At 35.6% G+C, this 26,254-nt stretch overlaps 3 protein-coding genes across 5 annotated transcripts in view; all 3 read left to right on the forward strand.

Annotated features, from left to right (window-relative positions):
* Window positions 1-12,941, forward strand: part of MS3_00004238 (uncharacterized protein) — a 29,545-nt gene extending 16,604 nt beyond the window's left edge. Inside the window, exons 11-16 of the mRNA XM_051212125.1 lie at window positions 1,676-1,899; window positions 3,186-3,536; window positions 8,243-8,368; window positions 9,158-9,319; window positions 11,139-11,386; window positions 12,347-12,941. Of these exons, the coding sequence (XP_051072273.1) occupies window positions 1,676-1,899; window positions 3,186-3,536; window positions 8,243-8,368; window positions 9,158-9,319; window positions 11,139-11,386; window positions 12,347-12,449 (1,214 nt within the window). The 3' untranslated portion in view covers window positions 12,450-12,941. The remainder of the gene's footprint in view (window positions 1-1,675; window positions 1,900-3,185; window positions 3,537-8,242; window positions 8,369-9,157; window positions 9,320-11,138; window positions 11,387-12,346) is intronic.
* A 7,408-nt stretch (window positions 12,942-20,349) lies between these two features.
* On the forward strand, window positions 20,350-22,149 carry MS3_00001250 (uncharacterized protein). The gene has a single exon (XM_051208727.1). The coding sequence runs from the start codon at window positions 20,650-20,652 to the stop codon at window positions 21,109-21,111; it is 462 nt and encodes a 153-aa protein (XP_051072274.1). The 5' UTR covers window positions 20,350-20,649; the 3' UTR covers window positions 21,112-22,149.
* Window positions 22,150-23,041: 892 nt separating this feature from the next.
* Window positions 23,042-26,254, forward strand: part of MS3_00004239 (uncharacterized protein) — a 39,707-nt gene continuing 36,494 nt past the window's right edge. For 2 of the 3 annotated variants that reach the window (XM_012943911.2, XM_051212126.1), the window contains exons 1-3: window positions 23,042-23,161; window positions 23,197-23,289; window positions 23,322-23,484. In XM_012943911.2, the coding sequence (XP_012799365.2) occupies window positions 23,114-23,161; window positions 23,197-23,289; window positions 23,322-23,484 (304 nt within the window). In that variant the 5' untranslated portion in view covers window positions 23,042-23,113. Of the gene's footprint in view, window positions 23,162-23,196; window positions 23,290-23,321; window positions 23,485-25,713; window positions 26,092-26,254 lie in introns of those variants that run through there. The other variant, XM_051212127.1, reaches the window with a different exon arrangement.

Here is a 26,254-nt window from a genome sequence, read left to right on the forward strand (position 1 = left end):
CCTCCACAAACGCATACACAAAGTTACATGGGTCTCACTGAATCACACCACGGAGATCCAGATTGGTCATATTTAGATCACTGAAACATTCAGAAGGTTAGTGAAAGTCGTGAGGACCAGGAGAGGAGCTGACATCACCACCAACTGGTGGTTGCCAAGCTAAAAAGGCACTGGACAACAAGAGAAACAGTATTACAAATGTTTAATACAGCCTTCCTTCGACATACTGCCAAACTCATCGAATTCAAGATAATTCTCAACAACTGGTTACAAGCCTTACAAGATCTACTGAAAGAAGAAGAAACTACTATGGAGGACAACTGGAAAGGGATCAAAGAAGCACTAATTTCAGTGTGTCAGGAGGTTCTAGGCCTCAAGAACCATCATCATTAGGAATAGATGTCTATGGAAATACTGGATATGATTCAAGAAAGGAAAACATGAAGGCGGTAATCAGGAACAGTCGAACAAAACAGAAAAAGGCAAGTCTTTTGGAATTGCTGGGACTAGAAAAGAATAAAGCTGTCGTATACTGTTTCGAAACTGCCGTCAGAATTATCACTGCCTTCACTCCGTAACAATACCATACAATTCATTCTCCTTCGCTCTCTTTGTCTTTGGTTTATCTGCATGTTAGTGCACGTTAAATGTATCTCGTTCCCAATGTATTTCATGTTAGACTTCTAATATTGCTTTGTTGTCTTATTTGCCACACAACTATCTAGCCTAAGTATATCACGCTAAATTCATTCTGGAAGTATAATCACTACAGTCATTTGCATTTCTTAGACCTATGTGACATTGGCTTAACTTGAATTCATATTAATAAGAAGAGAATACAAACATGGATTCTTTTAAATTACTGGACGTTTCAATGAGTAATGAACCATATGATTGGTCTAAAAACGGTCTGCAGTTGTGCGTGGTCATCGTTACGGATGAATAACTCGATGTGTCAATGGTCTAACCATACAACAATGCAGCACAGATATATAGGTTAAAGTTGTCATTATATTCCAAACTTATCGTATAACGAAGGGTAATTTTATGTAGATTTAGATAATAAATAGATTACCGCCATAGTATTCACTCAGTTGAATAAATAAGAAAGCCATTTCAAACGAACATGATCTACTAAACATATAGCACTTTGATGATCAATGCTAGACAAGTATTTTGAAAGTTGTATGCAATATCATCAGACGGACTACTTACTGCTAATATTTATTTATATATTGAGAAATCAGTACTGAACTGAAATAGTCCAAAATGCTAAATTTCTTTATTGCATTATATTTAAGCTACGTAATTGTTGAAATTTTTGTTCAAAAGGAGATGTTTTTGACTCACTATAAAAAGATTACAATACAATTATATTTTGTTTTTTTGAAATTGTATCTGATGGATAGCAAAAATGACTCAAGAGAATAATCATAGACTAATTAAAATGTGCACAATATTAACCCATATTATGTGTGTGAAACAATGAGGTATAGTCTCCTTATCACTTATCTAGAACTCAAGTTAGGTTGAGGTAATCGAGGCAGCACAAAAAGTGGTTGTATAGTCTCCTTATTATTATTATTATTATTATTATTATTATTATTATTCCGTCTTGAATCTAATGTTTCATTAAACTAGATTTTAATAGTAATATAAGTATCCTCTTTTTTAGGTCATGCAATTAGTGAACCTCCTGAAGGTATGATTATTCATCCAGGTTTGAAACGTGCACTCAAGGAGCGCAAAGATTTATTAGAACAGAAAACAGCTAATTGGGCTCTTGGTGAATTGTTCGCTTATGGATCATTGCTAAGAGAGGGTGTTCATGTTAGACTATCAGGTCAAGATGTGGAACGTGGAACGTTTTCACATCGACATTGTGTTTTACACGATCAGGTATATTGTTCATTTTTAATATGAATATAATGTATTTTATGATGACGGGGAAATAGAAACGATTTGTTGACTATGAATTACAGTATGATACAATAATATCCTAGGTTTGAGATCATTAGACCACCAGGCTATATCGCCTTGTATACGGATATATAACCAACAAGTGAAAATCAGATTATAGGCTACAAGCAATCCGTACGTGATGAAACCCAGAGTAGAAATCAATAATAGAAAGGAATTCAAATAGTGAAGAGAGGTTAGAGATCTCTGTCTTCGCCAACTGCCCGAAGATCAGTTTATTTTTTCAAGTTAGTATCCATTGTAAGGCCCCAGCATAATGATAGTAAACGTTTATATATATATATATATATATATATATATATATATATATATATATATATAGGGTTTTAATATTCTATTTCTAAGTATAATCTGGCAGTCGACAAGTGATCCTAAACCTATTTTTCATGCCGTTTCAGATTCATCAACACGGTATACCTGTAATCTTAAGGGAACTGATGCACCCTGGTGTATTCGACCCCGTATCACTCAGTTCCAGTCACAGACGTTATCACCAGGTTATTTGCCCAGCGAATAACCTGTTGGACTGAGGTACATTTACAACTGATTTATCACTGAATAGTGACTAATCGCCAGAAAATGTTTTAGGTATTTTTAGTGTTTTGAAGGCAACAACCTGTCCTACTACTTTCCTCTTTTGTCAGCAGCATAGTTTTCTGGTATTAGTTTCTGTAATAGTAGTTGAAATGTCGATCTGATAGAACAGCAGCAATTTCATGAAAACTGTACAGATCTAAGAAATAGGATGAATGATTTTTTACTCGAATTTGCATTCTACCCACCTAATATTCCACTGCGTTGTTTAATAGTTAGCAAATATTCACTTTAATAAGTTTGGTTGTTTTGAACAATTTATTGAACCAAATCCCCCAGATAGTCCATTTTTACATCTTGCATTCAAGAACAAACCATTAATTTCTTCACATCATGTATGGTTGTTCAAATCGTGCTTATCAGCAATTTTCTAGTCTTAATCCCCAAACTAGCATATTTAACTAAATGATGGACTTCATCATAGTTGTCTTACAAGTTTTCCAAACAAATTATTTATTTTGATGTTAGCACACTGTAAAGCTATCATTTTCGTATGCTGATTTTACCTTGGCTTATCTACTAAAATTTTGAAATTCGTGCCTAATTTCAATATATATTGCAAAGTATATCTAATGTTAGAACGCTTGCCACATTAAACCTTTTCTTTTCAGGAAGTCGATAAGAAAACATATGTTCCGCTTAACCATCTCTATCCTACACAAGCACCATTTACTGTATGCAACTCGAGTTTATCTGAATACGCAGTAATGGGCTTTGAGTTGGGTTACTCATTGACAAACCCTGAAGCTCTCGTTATATGGGAAGCTCAGTTTGGTGATTTTAACAACACTGCTCAATGTATAATTGATCAGTTTATTTCTTCTGGTCAACAAAAATGGGTACGTCAATCAGGAATAGTTCTTTTGCTTCCACATGGTTATGAAGGTATGGGTCCAGAACATTCTAGTGCACGTATCGAACGATTCTTGCAGATGAGTAATGATGAGGAAAATCATGTCCCTGTAAGTATATTGTTTCCCATGTTTGTTTTCTAGTTATGACTTGTACAGCGCATAGGTTTGATACTTATTCACAATTGTTTATCATTTTATATATTGGTTTCCAACATCAAATTAATAGAGCGATTTTTGTATACTGTCCGATGTTTACGATAGGTATGTGTTTACCAGTTTATTCTAACCTACCTGAAATATATAGTGCCTTAACCTAGAGGCACTTAAAATTCATCATCATTCAAGTGTGTTGCTTCCGTTTGCATGGTTCAGTGAGTTGTCCATACGTTGTCTGACATTATTTCAAATTGTATCACATTCTTTCGTGTATCAGCTTGTGTTATCAGAAGACCGTGTTATCTTCGGAAGCGCTAAATAAAGTATTTCACTGTCATCTGAGCAGACGTGAGACATCTAGAAAGCTGGAACTATCACTTATTACTAGCGCTTTGTTGATTGACGTTGTTTTGTTAATACTTTACTGTTATCTTTCTTTTCCCATTTATATCATTGTATTCAGTCGCCGTCAATGGTAAGCAAATTTAATGGGTCCATATGGCTAATCATTTTCTGCGTACATGTATTTTCTTTTCTGAATTCTACCGTATCATCAACAACTATTATAAAAGACTAATTGCAAGCTGCATCTCCTAAAACAAATATTAGAATGTCAACTGTATTTTGATGAGATCATATGTATATCTGGACGGTACTAAATGCAAAAGCAGTCGTCCAATTTCAGCTTCATAATAAAAATGTCAAAAAAGTTTTTTTTAGAAAAATTGACTGACAACTTATTGAATCATGAATGAGATTTTTTATCCCGAAATGGCCTTAGATAATCTTTTTACTGTAAACATAGCGGTTAGATTAGATAAGAATAGATTAAGAAAGGTCTAAAGGTTGTTTGACCAAGCGAAAGCATTAGTCCATGACTCCATAGATTGTTGATTTTAGCTTTGTTGGGGAATACAGCCTTTCATCGTTTATGCTCCTGTTATTGATACCCTAGTACGACCGAGGGTGGAGAGAGTCCGCTCTTTCTCTCAGTATGCTCTCAAATGACCACGTGTATACAGACACTGCTAGAGAGGTCCAACTCACTGTCTTCCCGCGGTGGGGTTCACCTAGGGGAGTTGTGAAAACCCTGATTCCAAACCAATAGTGCACATGGGCTCCAGCATCCTAAAGTAACAAATGGCGTATGAACCTATTGTTAGTCACCGGCTACTATGGGACTGCATTTCTTAAGGTTGCTCCACTGTCTTATGTAATAGACCTCTAGGTTAAAGGCTCGGGGAGTGGCTCCCTAAGAAAACCACCTGCTTCAGTTTTGGCACCCGGGCAGTATCCTCGCCTTCACACAAGTCGAATGAAGTGTACGCATATGTATTTGGTGCCTCCTTTTAGCAATATTTATGTGTTTAAATTAATAGAAATAAATTTTAATTGCTTTATACTATCTTGTTGTGGATTGTGATAACAAACGATTTCTGCTGTCTTAACTTTTTATATATTCTTTTCTACCAAAACTACTGTTTTGGCATTTAGTTGTTAGTAGATAACCAGTGTGAGAATATTAAGGACTTTTCTACGCTTATTTATACATACTGTACTTGTTCTCATATAGTGCTATCATTTTGTATTCCTTTATTGTGTATTAGCGCGCAAATATATTTGGAGATTGTTGTACACTTTTAGAATGGACAACTCGAATGCTCAATTTTGTGTATAGACTTGTACAAGTGATTATTCCGTCCATAAATCCGTATAGAGATAAACTATATACAAATTTATAAATAAATAATATATTTGTAATATCCCAATGAGTAGAAAAATTAGATTTGTTGACGTTTCGTGACTTATTGTAAGCCACTTTTTCAGAGAATAAATAAATAACCAAATCAAAAGTTTAAATGATATGCAAATTTATGGTATGTGCATAGTCGTTATAAAAAGTCAGGCATTATTCTACTTTTTATCGCTCAAACAGTAACGTTGTTATTGTCGACTTATTTTAGCCATTTTTATTGCATGTTGGAAAGAGCCAGAATATTTTTCGAAAGAAGCCCAGAGAGGCTTTTAAACGCTTGGAAACATTTTATTTATTCAGCACTAAATAGAAGTTTCTCAAAAGCATCTAGAAAGTGGAGCCACATGTCACATTTCTAATTGGATGATTACTTATCCTGCTACTTTGTTTAGTTGGGCTCCAGAAGCCCAAAGCCATCTAATATGCTATAAATACATGCTGCTAAAATAGTCAATAATTATAATCAAAAATCACATATTTTTTCTGTTTACAACTGTGTCTTTTTATAATATATCTCATCTTTGGACGAATTAATTCTAGTGCAACATTATGTGTTATGACGGACATAAAATTGAACCCAATAGTTGGGATATTATTCATTGGAGGGTGAAGAATCTACAAAATTGTTCAGTCGGTTTATGTCATTTGATCATACTTATTCTTCAGTTAGTATTCCGTACATAAATTTGTTATTTTTTACAAGAAGAAATTCTTCTGGCTAGTTTTATCGTTGATTCCAAATCATTTGGGGACTTACGTCAACAAAACCGTCTCGTTAGTAGCCATCATTTAATCATATCATCTGTCAATCAGTATTCTTTTCTTTCATTTTCGACGATAGAAAATTCGTTCATTAGATTATAAAAATTCTCCTTCATGACGTCTGTGGAGATGTATTTTATTGTAAAAAACAAAGGAGGAAAATTGCTTGAATAAGATACAGATTAGTCAATGTAGTTCAGGTCTGTGCTATTCGAAGTAATAATATGCAGAAAAATCGTTTCACCATAGAAAGTAACATTTGTTTAGTGTTTTTTTTTGCAAGGACTGTGTATCTCATAATTTATTCCTCTAATGGTGTTTTTATTTATTTATTTATTTGAACACATAAATATTGGTACAAGAGAGCGCCAATATATATGCGCCACACAAAACAATGAGAATGCGAAGAGAAATAGAAAAAAAAACTAAGGAGCGCAAAAGAAAAAGAGAACAATAACGAAGAGATTGATGTAAGGTAGTGTGGTAGTAACGAGGTACAATCAGAAGAAATCTTTCAGGTAAGGGAGACACAACCACTTTTTATGAAGAAAGTAAAAGAAGGTTACATCAGGATCGCCACTGGCTTCTATTCTGAGTCATATCTGATAACGTCTCTAGCCACTGTGTAGCATCATCTCTCGGACCCCAACCAGGGAGTCGAGAAGGACGCCATTTGTTCCCGCAGGATACTGGAGCCCATGTGCACCATTGGTTTGGAATCCGGTTAAAGCGCCGGACATTCGCTTTTCGTCTTCTCATTTTCGTAAACAACACCCCCGCCACGAGAAGGCAATGAGTAGGACTTCCCTGGCAGAGGCTGTATACGCGCGGTCGTGTGAGTATTTCGAGAGGGAGAGCGGACTCTCCCCACTCTCGGCCGTACCAGGGCATTCGGGGGGCACTAATGGTGTAGTAAAATCGTTATTCTTATTCTTATTCTTTTTATTAGAAGCCTCAACATTCTCTCTTGTCAATGATTTTCCTTATATGTTTATATGGTTTACTGTTGACACTGAAACTAGTAATCATTTTTGTTCCAAGTAGTTGCTGCCGAAGGTGTTGATTGTATGCCGCTTAGTCTTTAGTATTACTAGCACTGGACATAGTTACCAAGTTATGGATCTATCGTCTTACAATGCATTATCAGATTCATAGGAGATAAATTCCTTTGCGTATAAGTATCAATTGTTTGTAATTTCAATTAGCTATATATCTTCATTGATTTGTGTTTAGGAAAATGAGTTAAACCTTGAATGAAATGTGAAGTTGTCATGTGTGTTATTTATCTATATGATGGAAAAAGTGGGTCTTTACCTGTCTTGATCACAGTATCCAGTGAAAAATCCTCTCTTTAGTTATTCAGTCATTGAATTCAGTAAACAAGAAATTCATATCTGGGTAGCTGCGTTTATTTAGAAATGAGTTATTTCTGGGTAATCTTTCTGTTTGAATTGGAATACCTTTTTTACGGTGAATATTCACTATAGTAATTACTATCTCTCATCAATTCTCAAAATTTACATTCACAAATCAACTTTGCTTGTTTGTTTTTTTAAAAATCTAATTAAATTTATTTCTATAGAACATTAGAAAAAGCTGTAAAAACGATTATGTTAAAATAATCTTGTTCAGAATACAAAATGTGACTTATTAATTTCTGTAGCTAATCTGTATATTTTAAAGAATGTTTTGTTAGTTAAACTGGATAATCAGGCGATTCTTTTTTCTTATCATTTTGCAAAATAATTTCTTTCATACTTCTTTCGTATAAACTAACAAAATATCAGCTTATCTGTATTTTTAGTAGAATTTCAATGTTATCATTTATATGAGTACATTTTTTGATAATCACGCTAGTGTGTATGTGTGTGTTCTTAATCTTGTTTTTGTGTTTTGATTAACAATTTTTCACTAAAGCCGTAGCGTTGCACGGACAATTTTATTCTGTTTTACTTCTGGTACTAGAGTCTAGTAGAATACATCATCTCGTATACAATCAAAACATATTCATTAGCCAAATACTTTATACAATATAATCAGGTTTTAATGATTTTCATCATCGCAAAGAAAGAAATTCAATTATTTACACCTCAATCTTATCAAATATGTTTTTTTTATTTTCAAAAAATTTTTATTCTAGGTTTATAGTGATAATTTTGTCATGCAACAGTTACATGATACAAATTGGATTATTGCAAACTGTACTACACCAGCGAATTTCTTCCATATTTTACGACGACAAATTCTGCTACCGTTCCGTAAACCAGTAAGTGATTTGGGGTTTGTTGTAAAGTTCTTCATTCAACTTTTAAAGAGCGCTAGCCTAATAGTTAGGTCACCAATAGACCTCTGATTCAAACCTCCTTCAGTCGGGGTAATAATGTAGTATCACTAGTCCTCTACATCTAGAATGTGACTTAAAGCCGATTGATTACACAACTCACGAAGTAAAGATTCGTGTACTTGGCTTAGAACTACACTATATGTATGACAGATTTTGGTGAAGTTTCGTTCTCTGAACCTAGAGGATGAAACTTCACAAAAATCATCCACTTGGACCTCGAATCCTTACCATCTCAATGACGATACTACCCGATTGCCAAAACAGAATTAGGTAAAACGGCAATCATACCCAGAATTTATTGTTTGAACGTCTAATCCTCTAATCACTAAATAACCACTACAAAAAATAAATCTCTGAAGTTAATCCTCTGATCATTAAGAAACGAGCGTGCATTCTAAGTGAACACAACCCATGATCTTGTATTTGTAAGTTCTATAAAACATCACTTCTAGATGATTATTAGGCCATAATGTATCAAATGTTTCCACCATGATTTATCAATTTGTTTACTCAATGCTTTTGCTAAACAATAGTCGTCTTTGAGTGGTATAGATGAATTTAACCCGTTCATATATTTCAAAAATAAAAAAACTACTTAAGCAAGAATATGGTGGTTAGATAAATATCATTGCTTTTATTTTGTACAACAATATTCTTCCACTTTTATGTTCTTAATGACCTTCATGTGTGACTTTCGCAATTTTGTTTTAGCTGATTGTCTTCACTCCCAAGTCATTATTACGCCATCCGGATGCAAGATCGCCGTTCTGTGATATGCTTCCAGGCTCAGAGTTCCAACGCTATATTCCTGACAGTGGTCCAGCTTCACACAAACCTGAAAATGTGAAAAAATTAATTATTTGCAGCGGCAAAGTAAGTTTTATCATGTAATTTAAGTGAAATGTGATACATAACAAAATTTATTTGCTTCATTTGTCTTACGTTTCGAAGTGATCGTTTGCTGATTACACAACCAGGTTGTACTTACTGGATTATATGGGCGTATTATACTTATTCAAGTGTATGTTCGGTTCTTCACCGTGTATTTTCAAATCAGTATATTTTCGCCACTGATTATTGATACCCAGACTCCTTATCATTATCGACTTATTTACAAAACACTTTTCGAACATATTAGTTTTATTTTTGTATTTGCAAGAATAATTCTATGTTTATTTAAGAGCTTTACCAATTCTGCCATGCAAAATATTTTTCTACACTCTGTCGATCTTATTATCACTCCTAAACTGCAAGTATGTGGTAGTGTTACTTGGTTTATACAAGATTTCCAAAATATCAAACATGTTCACAATTGTTAATCCTACACCGTTGACCTATAATGTTTCAATTTATCTGGGACTGAGTACTTATATTTTATTTGCAGGTTTAATTGGATAAGTGTCAATGTCTTTCAAGTCATAAAATGTCCAAATGCTTGATTAGATGTTTGGTTTCGTTCTGTCGTTTCAAACCATATTCTCAATGTTCAGTCTTTCTTAACATCATTTCTGCTATGCTATTTTGATTCATTTGCTTTCCATCTTTTTAAATTTACCTCTTGGTAATAATTTAACTCATCTACCAGTTAGTTAGATATGATGAGCCACACTCCAAATGTGAGGAGTAATGGCACTAAACGACTACCCAAACTTATATTAAGTGGAACGGGGCTCGGGGCCGGAAGTTGGTAGTCGAAAGTCAGACGCTTTAACCACTATGCCATTGCTAGTGTGCCATTGGCAACTTAGAGCGGCGTGTGTATATATGCCTGAAGCTCTGCGTAGATTTTATTTCATTGGTATAACCAGTAATCTAGAAATGTGCTTTTAATTGACTTTTATTTTTATATTACCTAGTGCACATTGACTTTAGTAATCTATTTAGTCATACTACTATGCAAAATGACATTCAATAATTAACACTATTTCTTCATAGAGAAATATCTTTCCCGGTCCTTCTTTCCTCATTGAAATAAATAAGTTATAATCAATGAGATGTATACTTGTTTAATTTTCCTTGATTATTTAGGAAAAAAAGCCAAATTGTCTACTTCCCGTCTGTGATTATTCACTAACTTTTAGTTTTGTATACATAGAATATTCTTGTCAGCGTTTCAGTCGAAAACTATCAGTAGTTCCTTAGGATTGATTCTCATCAGGTTTCTCTATCTATGAAATTATATCTATTCCTAGTATCTTTTGTGACTGGACTTGTCCTGTGACCACCAGGATTTTAAATAGTTTCTCGTAAAACCATATCGTTTTTCAACTTTGTTGTTAGCTGTTCTAAGATTAATTCTATTTGTATTTCAAATAATAAAACCCATAATAATCGTTGATATATACATAATTTAATGTTAGTGAGAAGAAATAGATAGGACCGCAATCTATTCACAGCCCAAGTGATTAGAACATTGAGAAGGACACTTCAGAGAACAATTCATTTATTTTTCAGTTATCTGCTACTCTAAAAAAGTTAGAATTTGAGATTAAAATAAACTTCTGTCTGATTCTTTCTACTTTTTAATAATTTTTTAACCAACGTCACTTTATGGTGTTAATCTTTGTCAAATTCTTTTCATGATTACACATAAAAAATCGTAATTTCACATTTCATTAATACAATCACTTTAAAGCACTACTACAGTGAATATTCATGAGGCAGTGTTGTTTATATTCGTTTTATTTTTCAGATTTATTATGAATTAGATAAAGAACGCAGATCGATTAATCGGGAGGCAGATATAGCTATTAGCCGAGTAGAACAATTGACTCCTTTTCCATATGATTTGATTCAACAAGATTTAGAACGTTATCCAAATGCTGTTATTCAGTGGGTACAAGAGGAGCATAAAAATATGGGACCATGGAGTTATGTACAACCAAGAGTTAATCATTTAATATTTAGAACAATGCCTAATCGTCTTCACAATAAAATTTTGTAAGTTGACATATTTCCTTCTATTCAAATTATGATTTCTTTTCACTCATTTTTTTTCTGTTTCCCGCAACAACAATTAATAAACTTTTGTTTACTAAGTTTTCAAATTATGTGAACGTCTTTGTTTCTAAATTCTATATTAAAATGTTTATCGAAGTCATTAGTTGTATGGCGGTAAAACAATAGTGAGCTACTATGCCATCTTCATGAACTTATTGCAATATGAATAAATTCATGTCTAAATTGCTCATAAAATGCTCATTTGTGGTCATATATATATATAAGTAATATTTTATACAGCTAAATATGAACTATCTTTACAAATATTCATAATATTGTTACATTTTGCTGGTTAATGGTATAACTTTTTTGATATTTCACACAATCAAAAGTGAGCGAAAGGATCTACAATGACCAAACTGATTGTAAAACTATCAGCAATGATTTTGTATATTGTTATCTATCAGTTTACTCATATTAACCAAGAAAACCTTTTATAACCGGTTTCTTTATATCTATGAAACAACTGTATGGTATTTTCTAGCTTTCTTTTTCGTTTATATTACATTGTTTTTCTACAGACAACTGTTACTTTTGTAGCAAAAACTAGGGATTAAAATCTCATAGCTCTACTGTTTACATGATTATTATTATTGTACAATCAACCTTATTTTTACGGAACACTATATATACCACTTGTGAGTCATCTTGTTACATTAGTAATTCTCAAATATTAATTAGTAAAGCTGAATTCGAACATATTAAATCGTATATGAACATCTCGGCGGACCAGGCACAGTTTTACTTTTTCATATATGTAGGTTATATATCAAGCATTATATCGGATTAGATATGCTGTTTTATTTATTTGTATCACTTTAATCGTTACAATTACGTTGTTGTTTAGTTTTATTAAACTTTAATTTTATTAAATCCTCACTGTTTTTAATTTTATTTTAGATATGCCGGTCGACAACCTAGTGCTGCTACAGCTGCTGGGAATAAAGCAATGCACTTGATGGAGATCTCTCATTATTTGAAAAATGCCCTGTCATTATCTTAGTTTTGACAGTTCCGTAAAGATTTATTTCGTTCTTATATAAAGTTTATTAATTAACTGATTCTCTGAGAGACTTCTTTTAATTGTCTTTTAGTTTACCCTATTCGTCATTTTGTCTCAATTTCATCATTATTTATCTTAACACTTGTTGTTGTACGTGTAGTTGATTAGAATTTATCGCACTGAATTGAATGAAGATATTTCAACTATATGTAATATTGAATTTCTCTGCTGTTAATTAGTTGCTTTGTGTAGTTGATTCCTTTCATAAGTAGTTAACACACCATTCATTTTCCTAAATTTAATAATGTCCTTCAAGTTCATTAACAAATTAGAAAGTATCGACGTCCTTCTTGGTTTTCTATTGTTTGTCAAATTTATCATCGGAAATGAGCCTGTTCTATTAATTGTGTAAAGCAATGGTTAGCAGTTTCAAATAGTACTAGTCTGCATGCATTTTTAACGATCGTAAATGCTGCAGTTTTATTTATTTCATCATGTATCTTTATAACTACTTTTAGTACATTTGGTTATCTCAACCGTTGCTGCTACCTTAAGTTGATGATCAACCTATCGTAACGAACCAATCGAGCTATACTGGCTGAAACAATCGTTCCTCGATGTCCTACCATGCCAGACAGGTCGATTGAGGAGCGGTAAGACTAAAAGCAATAAACCCAAGGTCCGAGGGTGAAAGTCGTACAACTGACTGTACAAAGTTGTGACGGCAGTAAGGTGTTTCCTTCAGATAACCAGCATAACAGCGGTGCTGCCTTCCCACAAGAAGGGGTGGGGTTAGAAAAGGTCGACCCTAAAAATGCACACCACACCTTATCCCACGATATCCATCTCTGGCGATAAAATCCCAGCAAGTACGGAAAAGTACTCACAAAAAAAGTCGTATGGGTCTGACCTCAGTTGTCCGTTAGGCACTGCGGTCACGCTCTCATGTCACTAAGACCACTCCTAACCTAATTTCCTTTTCAGGTACCGCCAGACGGACGCTTCACGGTGTGAATGACCGCCTCATACCTCTAAAAGCAGGCAATATTGACCACTGGTTATATGTTTGCGATCATTATTTTGTAAAGGCTTACAGACCTACTGTAATCCTTAGTATGATTGATAACATCATTAACTCTTCGCACCACCTATCTCTAGATCTTCACATAAGTGTCAATATAGTGGTTTGTTACGTAACCACTCTTATTACATCCCATGTCTCTGTGAAACCATAGGTCTTGGTTTCCTAACAGTGATGAGTTTGTCACCATGTAATCTAGAACTATTTTCAGCTATTCCTGATTATACTGTTTAGTTTCCTATCGCATGGTAGCGTGTAGCCAGGGGTGAGAAAACGGGCGGGTATCTGTTTGATATCAGTATATGAACCATTATTTCGACCTTCAGCTCTTGACTCATTTATTTCGGTGACAGTCCACTTGTCGTGTATATTATGACTTCACGTACGTTGTACTTAAACTTTTGGCATACTCAAGTGTTGTCTTGTAATGTGATTCCCTTCAATACTTTGTTGAATCTATATAGAAAGTGGACTACATCAAAACACTCATTGTTTGCGGTTGAGGAATTTTACTCGAACTAAGCGGCTAAACTCGAGTCACGAAAATACTGAGAACCAAACTCAGTCAGAAACTAGATGTTGAGAAAAAAAAGTGCTCTCTTCACGTAGCTGAACTGTTTCATCAATTTTCTGAACATCATCAGAACGAACTTCCACTCGTAGTTCAGAAAAGCGATTAAAGATCCACAATAAAACTTCATAAAAATCACTCATTTGAACTAGATGACTTCACCACCTGGCAAACAATACTGTGATATTTGTACTAAGTACTGGTTCGTTTGTACTTGTCTAAGCGTTCATTACAAATTCCAAACATAATGAGACTATTTGTGCACATCTGGTTTTACCTGACTTATTATTCTGGGAATTCCGAATTAGTACACCTATTCGGAGAGTTCTAATTGTCATATTTACCATATTTGGAGGGTTTCTCAACTTGTAAACCAAGGAATTTATCCACCTGAATGAAAATCACCATTCTTCGTTAAGCATAATACGAGCTGGAATAGTTTAGCCATATTTACATTCTCCAATCTTTGAGTATGATGTCTTTCATGAGTGAAAATCTCAACTCAGGACAATTTTAGTCTGTGGAGATATGACTGACAAGCTTATTTTGTAAATAGTTTTTAATATTACTTGTATTTACTCTACTCATAAGCATGTTAAGTAATCCGTTGATTGGACACAATTTCAGAATAAATTATAAGGGTTGTATGCTCTAAGATATTTCATACTTTCAAAATAACTTCCGAATGTCCCCATCTCAAATCTAGACCTGTACAATAGCTGGATGCAAATATTTCATCTTGAAATTTCTGATATTTCTCTGAAGCTAACTCGTGATCAACTCCCTACACATAAACGATGAGCAAGCTGATTTCAACTTCGTTAACTTTCATACAATTAATTTTAGTATTCTGTAGGGATCTATTGTCTTCGTCAATTTTCTTTCGAACAAAATGTTTTGGTGTGATTTGCACACTTTTCGTGTTGGAGTTTTTGGAGATTCAAACTAAGGTTTCTCACAAGCTACCATGGCAACCCATCAAGTGTACATGTTCGATTTTTCTGTAACCATTTTTGCCGTTGCCTCGAGTAATTTTCAGCATGTTTTCTGGGTCTTTCAAAGACTATGATAAACTTTTAAAGAATATATATTCTCTCGTTCATTGCTATACTTTATACTCATCATGACCGAAAACTTACAACATGGCTCAGCAACAATCATGTTAATGTGACTGAGAGGTCAACGAACTTTTGACGAAGGATTGTTTAGACAACATTTTTTGTCTAAGCTTCCTAAATTGATGCAGTCAGTGCTTGCCTCATTTCAAAACAATGCCGTGTACGAGCTGGCTGCATCTGCGACTGAATTCTAGAGATCACCAGAACTTCAAACGCTGAGGCCTATTCAGTCAAAAAAAACATCGAACGACACGAAATAACGTTACGGCGCATTGACAAGCTGCCTTAATGTTTGTGGTGACTGTAAACTCTCACATACTCTTCAGAAGTGTACTTCACGAAAACGATCTGTCTCTAGATCACATGAGACATAAAACTGATTGGTTCTGGTACCGCCCGACATGAAAAACGTTTCGGGAAACTTCCCAGCCAGCACGCGTTAACGCCAACCGTAGCCGGCTACCTCGTCAACACCGACGTTAGCGTTCTTTCGGCCAATTCTATCGACTCCTTGAAGCAGATTTGAACGTACAGGCGTCAAATGGGAAACCGATCACCGCATACAGTTGGCGATATGTTCATCTTTACGTGGGCTTACAAAAACACATCCACTGGATCTTCGTTGTTGCAGATATTTATATGCCGATCACTGGTATATGCCTGCTACATCGTTATTTACTCATCAACACGTGCAAACGGAGGTTAGTAGACGGAATTAATAAGCTATCTGTTTGTGAAACTTCTTTATCCGGTTGTAGATTATCCCCAGTCATAGTAAGGCAAACGATTTGTCCATACTACCAATGAATACGCGTTTAGTGCTCTGTAACGTACCAAACACAACCGAAATTACAGCGTGTACCCAGCGATGTTAAACATGACATAACAACTACAGAACCATATGTATTCTCGAAAGCGCGACGACCAGCTCCCGTAAAGCTGAGGTTGACTAAAATCGGATTCGATCACATGATAGATTTAGGGGTCATTCGACCGTCAAACAGCTCATAGTCATCTCACTTGAATATGGTCCATACAAAGGACAAGAACGACTGGAGTCCATCTGGTGACTACCGGCGATTGAATGCGGAAGCCATTCCTGATCGTCACCCGTTGCCCCACATTAACGATTTTATAGATATCTTAAAAGGTACAGCTGTTTGTTTGAAAATCGACTTAATCAAAGCATATAACCGAATTCCCATGGCTGCTGACCACATTCCTAGAACCGCTATCATCACACATTTCGCTTTCAACGACTTCATACGCACGCATTTCGGTTTAAGAAATGTTGCACAAACTTTCCAGAGATTCATCGATGACATTTTTCGAGATACCATCTTTGTACATGCGTTGTATATGACTGCTTGAATGAAAGTTCGGGCACATAATCTCTTCTCTAGTGCTTAGAAATTGACTTCAAACGAATGCAAAACACGTCATTCCCGTAAACATTCAGAAGTGTTGAGTCGGAACCGACTTCCGAAAATTTTCAGGACATATTATTGGTGACCGAAGCATCTGACCTATAAAAAACAAGGTTGCGGCCATTAAGGGCTATCTAGAACTGACCAAATTCAAGAAATTACGTTAGTTTAATGTATTAGTAATTTTCTATCGACAACTCTAACGAATTTGTGCGTATCCTACGAGACTTCTAACCAACTAATTTCGTGGATATGCGAAATCCATCATTCTGAACGATGCTGAGAAAGAAGCATTTTCAACGGTTTAGAAACTTACTACCGAAGCAACAATACTTGCACACAGCAGGACACCAAAGCACCAATTAGTATTTCAGTACACGCATCCCTTTCGTCGATCGGAGAAATCTTACAACAACGTGTTAACTACACAGGGCAACCTTTGGAATTCTTCTAGAGACGGTTGCTAGACACCGAATTGAGGTATATCACACACGGTAGGGAACTCCCAGCTTTGTATTCTTTCCGCATGTCACTTGCAACACTTTTTTGAAGGCCGGAAATTTGTTACAACCTTGGACATATATAACAGCGCTACCTCTTTTACTTTTCATAGCTAATATCCGAATCAATGCTATTCACAAATTGTTTATCAACATCGCCATAAAGCCTTGTTACGATTTGACAAGCACGCAATATGGTCGATTTAAGCAAAAAAATTTAGAATTGAATTGATAAATAACCTGACTAATAACTATTTACACGTATAGTGTTGTTTTATCCCCTTGATTAAAACATATGCTCTCATGGTTTGCACTCAATTTATCGGTTTACGAACAGTTAATTAGTTGAAGATACTGTTCAGTACATTGCCTGTGGGTTACTATATTAGCTGTATTGATTTACGTACCTAATTTCACATTCAGTCTACAAGTGATCCATTAGGTAATCAGAACTGTGAGTTTACGACATGACTCTCACTGTTACGCCGGCTTTAAACCAACTAATGTCAATGGCCCAGTGTTGTGACTGCAGTATTTCCCTACATTGATCAATTATTCGTAGTACTCATGACAAATAGAACTTGCACAGTTGAAATGTGCAGACCAACTCGTTAGCTAAGTGACTTTAGGAGACATAGCTACAATATAACGTACATACCTACATCAACCTATGAGATGGTTAATCTGCAATATTCCGATTACGTCTCTAACCATCAAAAAACTGTTCAATCATCCTACTCTTAGTAATTTACTTTTTCTCCTTAACCGTATATTCTACTTTTCCTATTCAGGATGTACTGCTATGAGTCCGCGAGGCAAGGTAAAAACGGTAATCCCCTTCAAATCTGTCCGCCGTTTGGTTTCAACGATCTTGAACGGCCTGACTAGAGGCAATCATTCCGCATTTCAAATGCCGTGGGCGTGTTGGGTCGTATGAGCACTAAGTTTTTCCATAATTAAGTCATCTTTTGCTACATGAAAAAGCACAGAATGACTTCTAAGAGCATTAATTTAGCATTCTCTGTTTTGTAGTGTACACGTTAGCTCTGTTGTTCCCTCGTAACTTGATCTGTGGTCCCAACTTCTGTAGTAAACGTCAACACCTTTATATAATTTGTTGATAAGGTCCATAAAGTAACGTAAGAAAGATAACTTGAAAAGTCATAGATACCTAGAGTTTTTGTGAGTCTCTGTTAAACAAAGAGGTTAAGACGAAATGGCAACTCAACGGTAAGTCCTAAATATTTGTTGCACTTCTTTCGGTTGTTTTTTTTCAAGGAATAACTTTTTTTAATAACTAATGCGTGTTGTCTGAAGCGCTTCATGTTCAAGTGAAATTTCAGTGGACGTCAGCGAGGCGTTTCAAAGTATTATGCTGAACAAGCGTTTCGGAAGCTGGATTGAATTTGGTAATGCGCTAAAGGATTTCCATAAAGTAATATGTTACATGTGTAAAATCCAAACTACGGTTTGGACTGCTGAATAGCCTTCCGGGTACGTTAGACACGCGCCCTTCCCCGTCGAAATCATAACAAATAATCGGGTAAATAGCGGTTCTATAATTCATCATAAATTGACATATAAATCGTTACCTAAACAAATATTACCACCCGGCTATTCAACCAATAGTTGTCCAATCAATAAAATCTAAATTACAATAAATAAAGTAGTTGATGAGAGATGAGGGAAAATTACCAGTCACAACAAATGAACGTTATTCCATCCTGACTGGATAGAACACACAAAAGGAGGAGTAAATCAATATGGCTACCGCCAAGAACAAGTGTCAAGTAAAACAACACAGTTGCAGTTCGGGAAGAAACACAAACTTAGTGAATGCGTAAGAAAAACAAAAACTACAATAAAAAAATACAAGTATTAACAATTTAAATGTAATCAAAAGACAACAATGTACAACTAAGGGGATCAATAGGAACAAAGTGCAAGTATATACATGGAGGGATTTTCACAAACACATGTACGCGAAAACCCATGGCTGATCTCCACCATTGTTTTTTAAGTAGATTCTTCTTTATTTTTTTAATTGAGGGCGACTCAAAAAGCAGGTGGTTAAACATCTGATAGCTGGATAGAGCGTGGAAACATTGTGCCTAACCAACATAGTATTGACTAGCCCCCTTGCAGCATTTCTTCCTGCACTCTTGTTTCATTTCCTCACCCCCTCTTCAATACTGTGAGATAAGATAACAAGCTAGTAAAGGGAGAGACATCCATGGGTTATCGTCGAATGCTGATGGAGTTGGTCGTCATTGATTGGTATTCAAACACTGAACAAGTTAGTAATTCTCCCTTTGGCCGAGGACACAGAACGGAGGTTTTCATGGTTGATAGCTTGATCGAACCGACGTTCCTATCTAAGTCGATTCTAGGAGAAAGCTAATGTGACAACGTAGGTTTACTAGTTAGGAGTTGACAGCAAACAACTAAGTGTATGTCGAAGCAATAGAGCGTAATTATTCATTAACTCCCTTACTTCGTATACGCATTATATTTCCTATTATCTTACGTTGGATGTTGAAAAGCTTTGCGTGTTTGTACAGGTAACCTCCGCTCTACTGTATCTATTCTACGAGATAAATAAAGACCTGTTCACTGCTAGTCTGTTTTCTTCTATCAGTAGAACGAATGTTACCTACATGCGCGAAAAACTCATTCTGTTTACCTTTGTCATTTTTCTCGAGACGGTTGTTGGACACGGAATCGAGGTATTGAATTTTCGGTAGAGAACTCTCAGCCATATATTGTTTCTGTACGGTACTTTCAACACTATGTTGAAGGCCGAGAATTCACTCATTTTATCGATCACAAACCTCTAACCTCCTTTTTAGGCTCATCTTTACAAAAACATTTTCCTCGAGAGTTTCGACAACTGGAATACGTTCCACAGTTTACTTGAGATAATAATAATGACTTATATATGACATATTTCTCGGGCGAACAGTGTAGTTTCAGACGCTTTGTCTCGTATAACTTCCTTGAACGATTTCCGAGGAAATGGTCTTCTCAAACTCGCTCAACTTCGTAAAGCAGATACTGATCTTCAGCATGAGTTATCTTAACCCTGAGACTGCGTATTAAACAGATGAGAACAGGCAATTTAACGTCATTATGTGACAGAGCTTAGTCCATTTGTGCTGAAACACTATCGACGCAACGTCTTCAATACGTTGCACGATCTTCATCATCCAAGTGTTCGTGCAACCATCAAGCCCATAGCAGAACAATTTCACTGGTCTAATATGAAAAAAGACGTAAGGGAGTGGGCACGCCCCTTTATAGGATGCCAAGAATCCAGAATGATTAGACAGAAAAGATGACCCACAGGCTCTTTCAAAACTTCGGAAGCTCGTTTCGACAATGTTCATCCGGATTTGGTGGAACCTTTACCAGATCCAAATGGATACTATTACATCTTAACCTGCGTAAACCGTTTCACTCTATAGCCGAAAGCACAACCCATCTAGGAAATTACCGCTGGAACGATGGTCTGCACTTTCGTCAAACGGTGGATAGCAAACATCGGCTGCACTTCAACTATTACTACAGATCGTGGACGCCAGTTCAAATCCGGAGTTCTCTGTTGTCTGACTGCAATATTAGGAATAACGCGATACCGGACAACTGCCTACCACCCACAAGCAAACGGGTTGGTAGAACGCTTTCAGCAACAGCTTAAAGCTTTGCTCTCGGTTGCATGCGTTTTGCAGTGGACCAATGCTCTTCCACTCGTTTTACTCAGTATCCGCAACTCAGCAATAACTGACGATGAACACATTACAGTTCATCTCGTTTATGTAACGACACTACGACTTCCAGCAGATTTCGTAGGTCCTTCATCTTCACCAAGAAATATGGATCTATGCCGTTACGCAAGCTGGCATAAAAACGTGATGCGTTCAGTTAAACCAGTTTCCACTCAACCACAGTCAACTATTGTTGGTTGATTGATCCCTACCACACATTACACACGCCTTTGCGCGTCGTGAATCACTTCAACAAACTCATGAAATGGAACACGAAGGACACTTTAAAGTTCTTCAGCGTGAACCCAAGTGCCACATAATCTACAAGAACAGAATTAACGGTAGTATCAGAGTCGATCGCCTCAAAGTCACAAATTTAGAAAGAAACACCATTTATACCGGTTTTCTTTCAGTACAATTGAAAGACACAAGTCTCACAGTTACGATAACTTACCCAATAGTCAACAATCACGATAACACCTCGGTGGTGTCTGACAAAGGACTCAAAACAACTCGTTCTGGAAGAAGAGTAAGGTTTCTACGACATCTGTGCGATCACTGCACGTAAGACACTACATAACATTTTGCTTCGTCTCGACGTTTCAGTATTGTGTCCAATAAAACCACAAATATTTTTGTTGCTAATATGCTTACTCACATGTGCATATTTGTATTTTACTTTAAAAATGCCCAAAGACATCATTCTACAAAAATCGTCTTCGCGCTTTTGAGTATTTACGAAACGCATGCATATGATTTTATTTTCTTTTTTCGCCAGATTTATTTCATTATGCACGTATCAGTGTAATTCCACGTAGACTTACATATTCTTTCTTTTTCTTTTCCAAGACGGCTGCAAAAGACGAAAAAATGACGAAGTTTACGATGAATCAAAGTTTTCACTGTACTCGTTTCTTTATTCCTATATTGTACCACATAGGCCCTTATAATATGGAAAGACAACCTGACGCTTCTGAGCATAGCAAACTATCAGAAGAGTGCTCCCTAACAACAAATTTGTTTGGCTTAAAGTTCTGGCTGGCCACGTCTTGGGGTCATCATCACCCCAGTGGAGGAGTGGTCTGCAGCTGAACATAAATCCCCAAAATAAATAGCTTTGTACGCCTTCGACATTTGGTGCTGAGCACATTAGTTTTATTGGACTCACCCAGCTGGGGGCGCTTGGTCACGCAACCTCACCAGATCACGAATGGTTATGCCGTGCTTCCCTTCTCCCACAACTGCTAGACAGATTCGTCACTTCTCAATATATCGATATTTTATCAAATAGATCTTTGAGCTTCTTATCTCCCAAATCCTGATTCCACTGGGTTGGCACGTTTCGAATAAAAAAGAAGATTCTGGTTAAGGTGTTGTTACAATCCGAATATTCGTGATATTTTAATTATGAAAACAATAATTCATGAGAATGAAAATTGTACATGTACAGGGCTATTCATCAGGTTTAAGAATATGTGTAAGGCGACAAATCGGATTAAATATTAATTTAGTCGTAAAATTATGACTTTCCTATTTCTTGTCCAAACCGGGACGGAAATACTTATCCACTTTGCATCGGACTTCTGTTAGCTTGTAATATCGTTAAATTACCTTCATCGTCATCGGTCGGTAACTGTCACATACGTAGCATGGTTGAACTCTGGTTATTCCGTTAAAATTTTCTGCCTACACTTCATGTCAACAGAAACTGCATGATCACAATCGTTCAGTGGTTAAAATTAGTCAAATTAGTTCTAGTGAGATATTTTGACAAACACGGTTGATTTATGCTCGTCAATGCCTGAGAAAGATACAAAATACCACATTCCTTATACATTAGACGATTCGATAGCCCGAAAATAAACCAATAATTTCTGGTTAGTGGTTTTTGGCGAGTTAGTTTTCTAAGGGATGGGGTCACAAACCTCATGCCCGACACTCCTCCTTTACCCTGGCTTGGAACCGGCAGTAGCCCCCGGAGGGACTCCAGGAGGAGTTAAACTAATAATTAGCTTACTGATATTAAATTCACAATTCTTATTGCTTAAACAACAAGGCACGCTAAGTCCGGTGCTAAGTTACATTCTGTGTAGACAAGTGTGATATTATCATCTTCATGTACAGGAATGCAGTTTTTCATATTGGACGTATGAAGTGTAACCTCGATTGTCATAGCAGTATCCGAGTACTAATTTAAATAGTGATGGTTAGTGTGCTAAATTATCCCATAAGTCAACTGGTCATTGGAGAGGTTTGTTCGGCGTATGCTAGTGACCATTTTCATAGGAATCGCTTGCAAAAATTGTTAACTATCTGGAAAATAAAGCTCTCAGCGGCAGTATAAAAAATACAGACACAATCTGCACAATATTTTTGCAAGTAAAGTTGTTTAACATTGATATTTATTAAAGAAACTTAAAAATGTGATTGACATATTTGAAGAAGTGGAATTGGACTTGGTCCATACAGAGAATAAAATAGATGAAATTCGTAGAACTGTGTATATGCTTGGAAATCAGTTTGACAGAATAGGTCGATTCTGCATGAACGAAATTCCATTTGTAGTACAGAAAGGTAATTATTACATTTTAATTCGCAAAAACGCATCTTATTTTCCCGCGAAATGTCCTGGATTGTTATTTGAAGAATATGTGTTAGTGATTTTCTTTCTGTTGCGTTTTAATTCACCTTGAGCACACAAATTCCTTCAATAAAACAGTATTGTGTTTGTCCTTGTCATATGATTTCCAAGTAATAAATAAACCGACTCATCGAGCGATTTCTGTGGGTATATTATACTCATTTACCGTTCAACCTTGTATAACTATTAGAATTTGCCACGACTCCTATCTTTTAGACATTAAGTAATAAAACAATGAAGGTAGAAATCAGTAAAGTTTGTATGCATGACAACATGGAGTTTCAGAGTTAGCGGAAATTTATTTTTATCATTCCGAAGTTCTTCACATAATGTTAACTTTCAAACTTCTCTTTACTATTCAAATGTATTTCAAATTTAAATTTCTAACTTATTTGGACCGATTTACAAATCTGAACTAATGTAATCACTTGGCACCTTAGAAGTTACCTTGTACGCTTATTGTGCATATGTGTACATTCACAAGTGACAGATTATATTATACTCATGTAAAATACCATTATGAAAAACCAGTGTCTTAGCTGTTCATCGTTTGCACATTATAACGTTTTTATTATCCGAATACTATACATTTTCACAATGGTATAGCTCGACCAATAGAAGTTTTATCATGTGCTTATTACAGAAGACAGCCACTCATGCATGTTTATTTAGTTGGAAATTCAAAGAAACATTTTTCAGAGTGCGGTCAAGTACTGTCGCTTTTTAGTTAGAAGTGACTGGCTTTCATAATTTGAGAGTGGAAATATTTGGAATGCAATTAAAAAAACTGAGTTGACAACAGTTTTAAAGCCACACGGTTCTTAAAACAACTTTACATATAAACCCTATTACCTTTCAGCTACTATGTGCTGAATTAAATATATTTGTACAGAAATTATAATCTTGAAAGTGAGGAAAATCTTCACATATATTTCTGTATTACTGATACATCTAGGTGAAATTTCACCTGATAATAATTTTAGAGCTTATTGAGTGGGCAAACTATGAATTTAAGTGACGAATTTTACCCGCATGAGTTTATTTTAACCAGTGAATTCAAGGGTTAATAAGTTATGTATATCAAGATGTAAGATGGTGGTTGGAGGTAGTCGAGAGGTAAGTTAGGATCAAGGTTTTGTGCTTTGTGGGACTCCTCAGCACAGTACTGTCCTTGGAGTGTCGAAAAGCCCAAAATTTGGATCCAGGGTCTCTTGTTAATCACTTCTAACCACCACCCTACATCTCAAACTAGTGCAAGCGATATCGAATCGCCTTCACTGGTGGCCACATTGCAACATGATGGATAGGATTCAATCTACACTAAGAAGAGCACGATATACGTCAAATTGATCATCACCTAGTGACCAATCGATTAAAACTTGTCCACATTGTTAGTTACCTAGTATAGCAGAACATAAGCAAAAAAAATATTACCAGTTCAGTAAAAAGCAAAATGCTGAATACTGATGATTGAAATGGGTAATCATAGGCACCGAGTATCATAGTGGAATTTGATGATAATAAGCTTCTTCGTGCTTTTCTCCGTAAGGAAAGCATTTAATGTTAGTCACGGCTGAAACATAACTTAAAAATCGTTCGTTGGTTTATTTGTTTATTTTTACTTCGGGACTTGAACCCGGTGATTGTCGCTTCAAACTCCATCGCGTTATCCACTTGGTTACTGAGTCTAGGTAACCGCTAGCTTGTTCAATGAGATCCTAGAGTCCTATATTTCACTGCTAGTCACCATCATCTCTGCATACAATGCTTGTAGATAAAGGAGTTACTGAGACAATCCGTACAGGATGCACATATGACAATAAGAGACTAATCACTTCGCAGTCCTAAATATCAATAAGAAAATTCAATCAATCAGTACGAAAGTGAACTTTTTGTTCTATTTCAATTTGTTGAGAATCTTAGGATAATATGTATTGCATCGATTGCTTAGGCATATCGTACTTGAAAAACTTGACCTATGTTTCTAGAAAGGAAATCAATTGAATTTATAGTTGTTTGCTATCACAGAACTTGGTTTTTGACAACATTAAAGGAGGATATTTAATATTTACACCAGTTAACAGCGTTGTAGTTGCAATCATTAATAAGCATTTCGGACAACATTTTCTCATATGAAAACCCTTGTGTACTTTATTTTATAGAAGAGTCAACAAGCCTTGAACATTTCAAAACAAAAATCCTAACAGTGTCAAAAATAACCATTGTTCTGAGCTTAAATATGATTAAAAACAAGGTAGCTGACAAGACAATGGAAGATAATTAGTTATTCACTATTAAAAGCAACATAAACAGGAATATCAATATCCTTGGATTTTGAACATATAGACAGACCTTCAACAGTACAAACAACAAAGGAATTTAGTACCAATTCTCTCTAGCTGTAATATATTTGTATTCAAGTAATAAAAAATTTTTAGGAACTAAAAGTTAACCGTGTACTCAAAAGTAACCAGCTTTAAGACGTTCTAGTGAGTAATCATGATCTGTTGAATTAGACTTGTGATGCGTGAGGTAGTATCTGTTTACTATTTACTAAGTTGACCGAAGTTTAAATTACGAACCGTTAAAGTGAATGCAAATCCACTGATTTTTCATCAGGATTACAAATGAGATTCAAAACATATGGTTTGGTACGAGATTATTTACTACCATGGTTTCAGAGCATATAAGCTTTTCAGCCAA

The sequence above is a fragment of the Schistosoma haematobium genome, chromosome ZW, assembly GCF_000699445.3.
Source record: "Schistosoma haematobium chromosome ZW, whole genome shotgun sequence".
In the NCBI taxonomy this organism is placed as follows: Eukaryota; Metazoa; Platyhelminthes; class Trematoda; order Strigeidida; family Schistosomatidae; genus Schistosoma; species Schistosoma haematobium.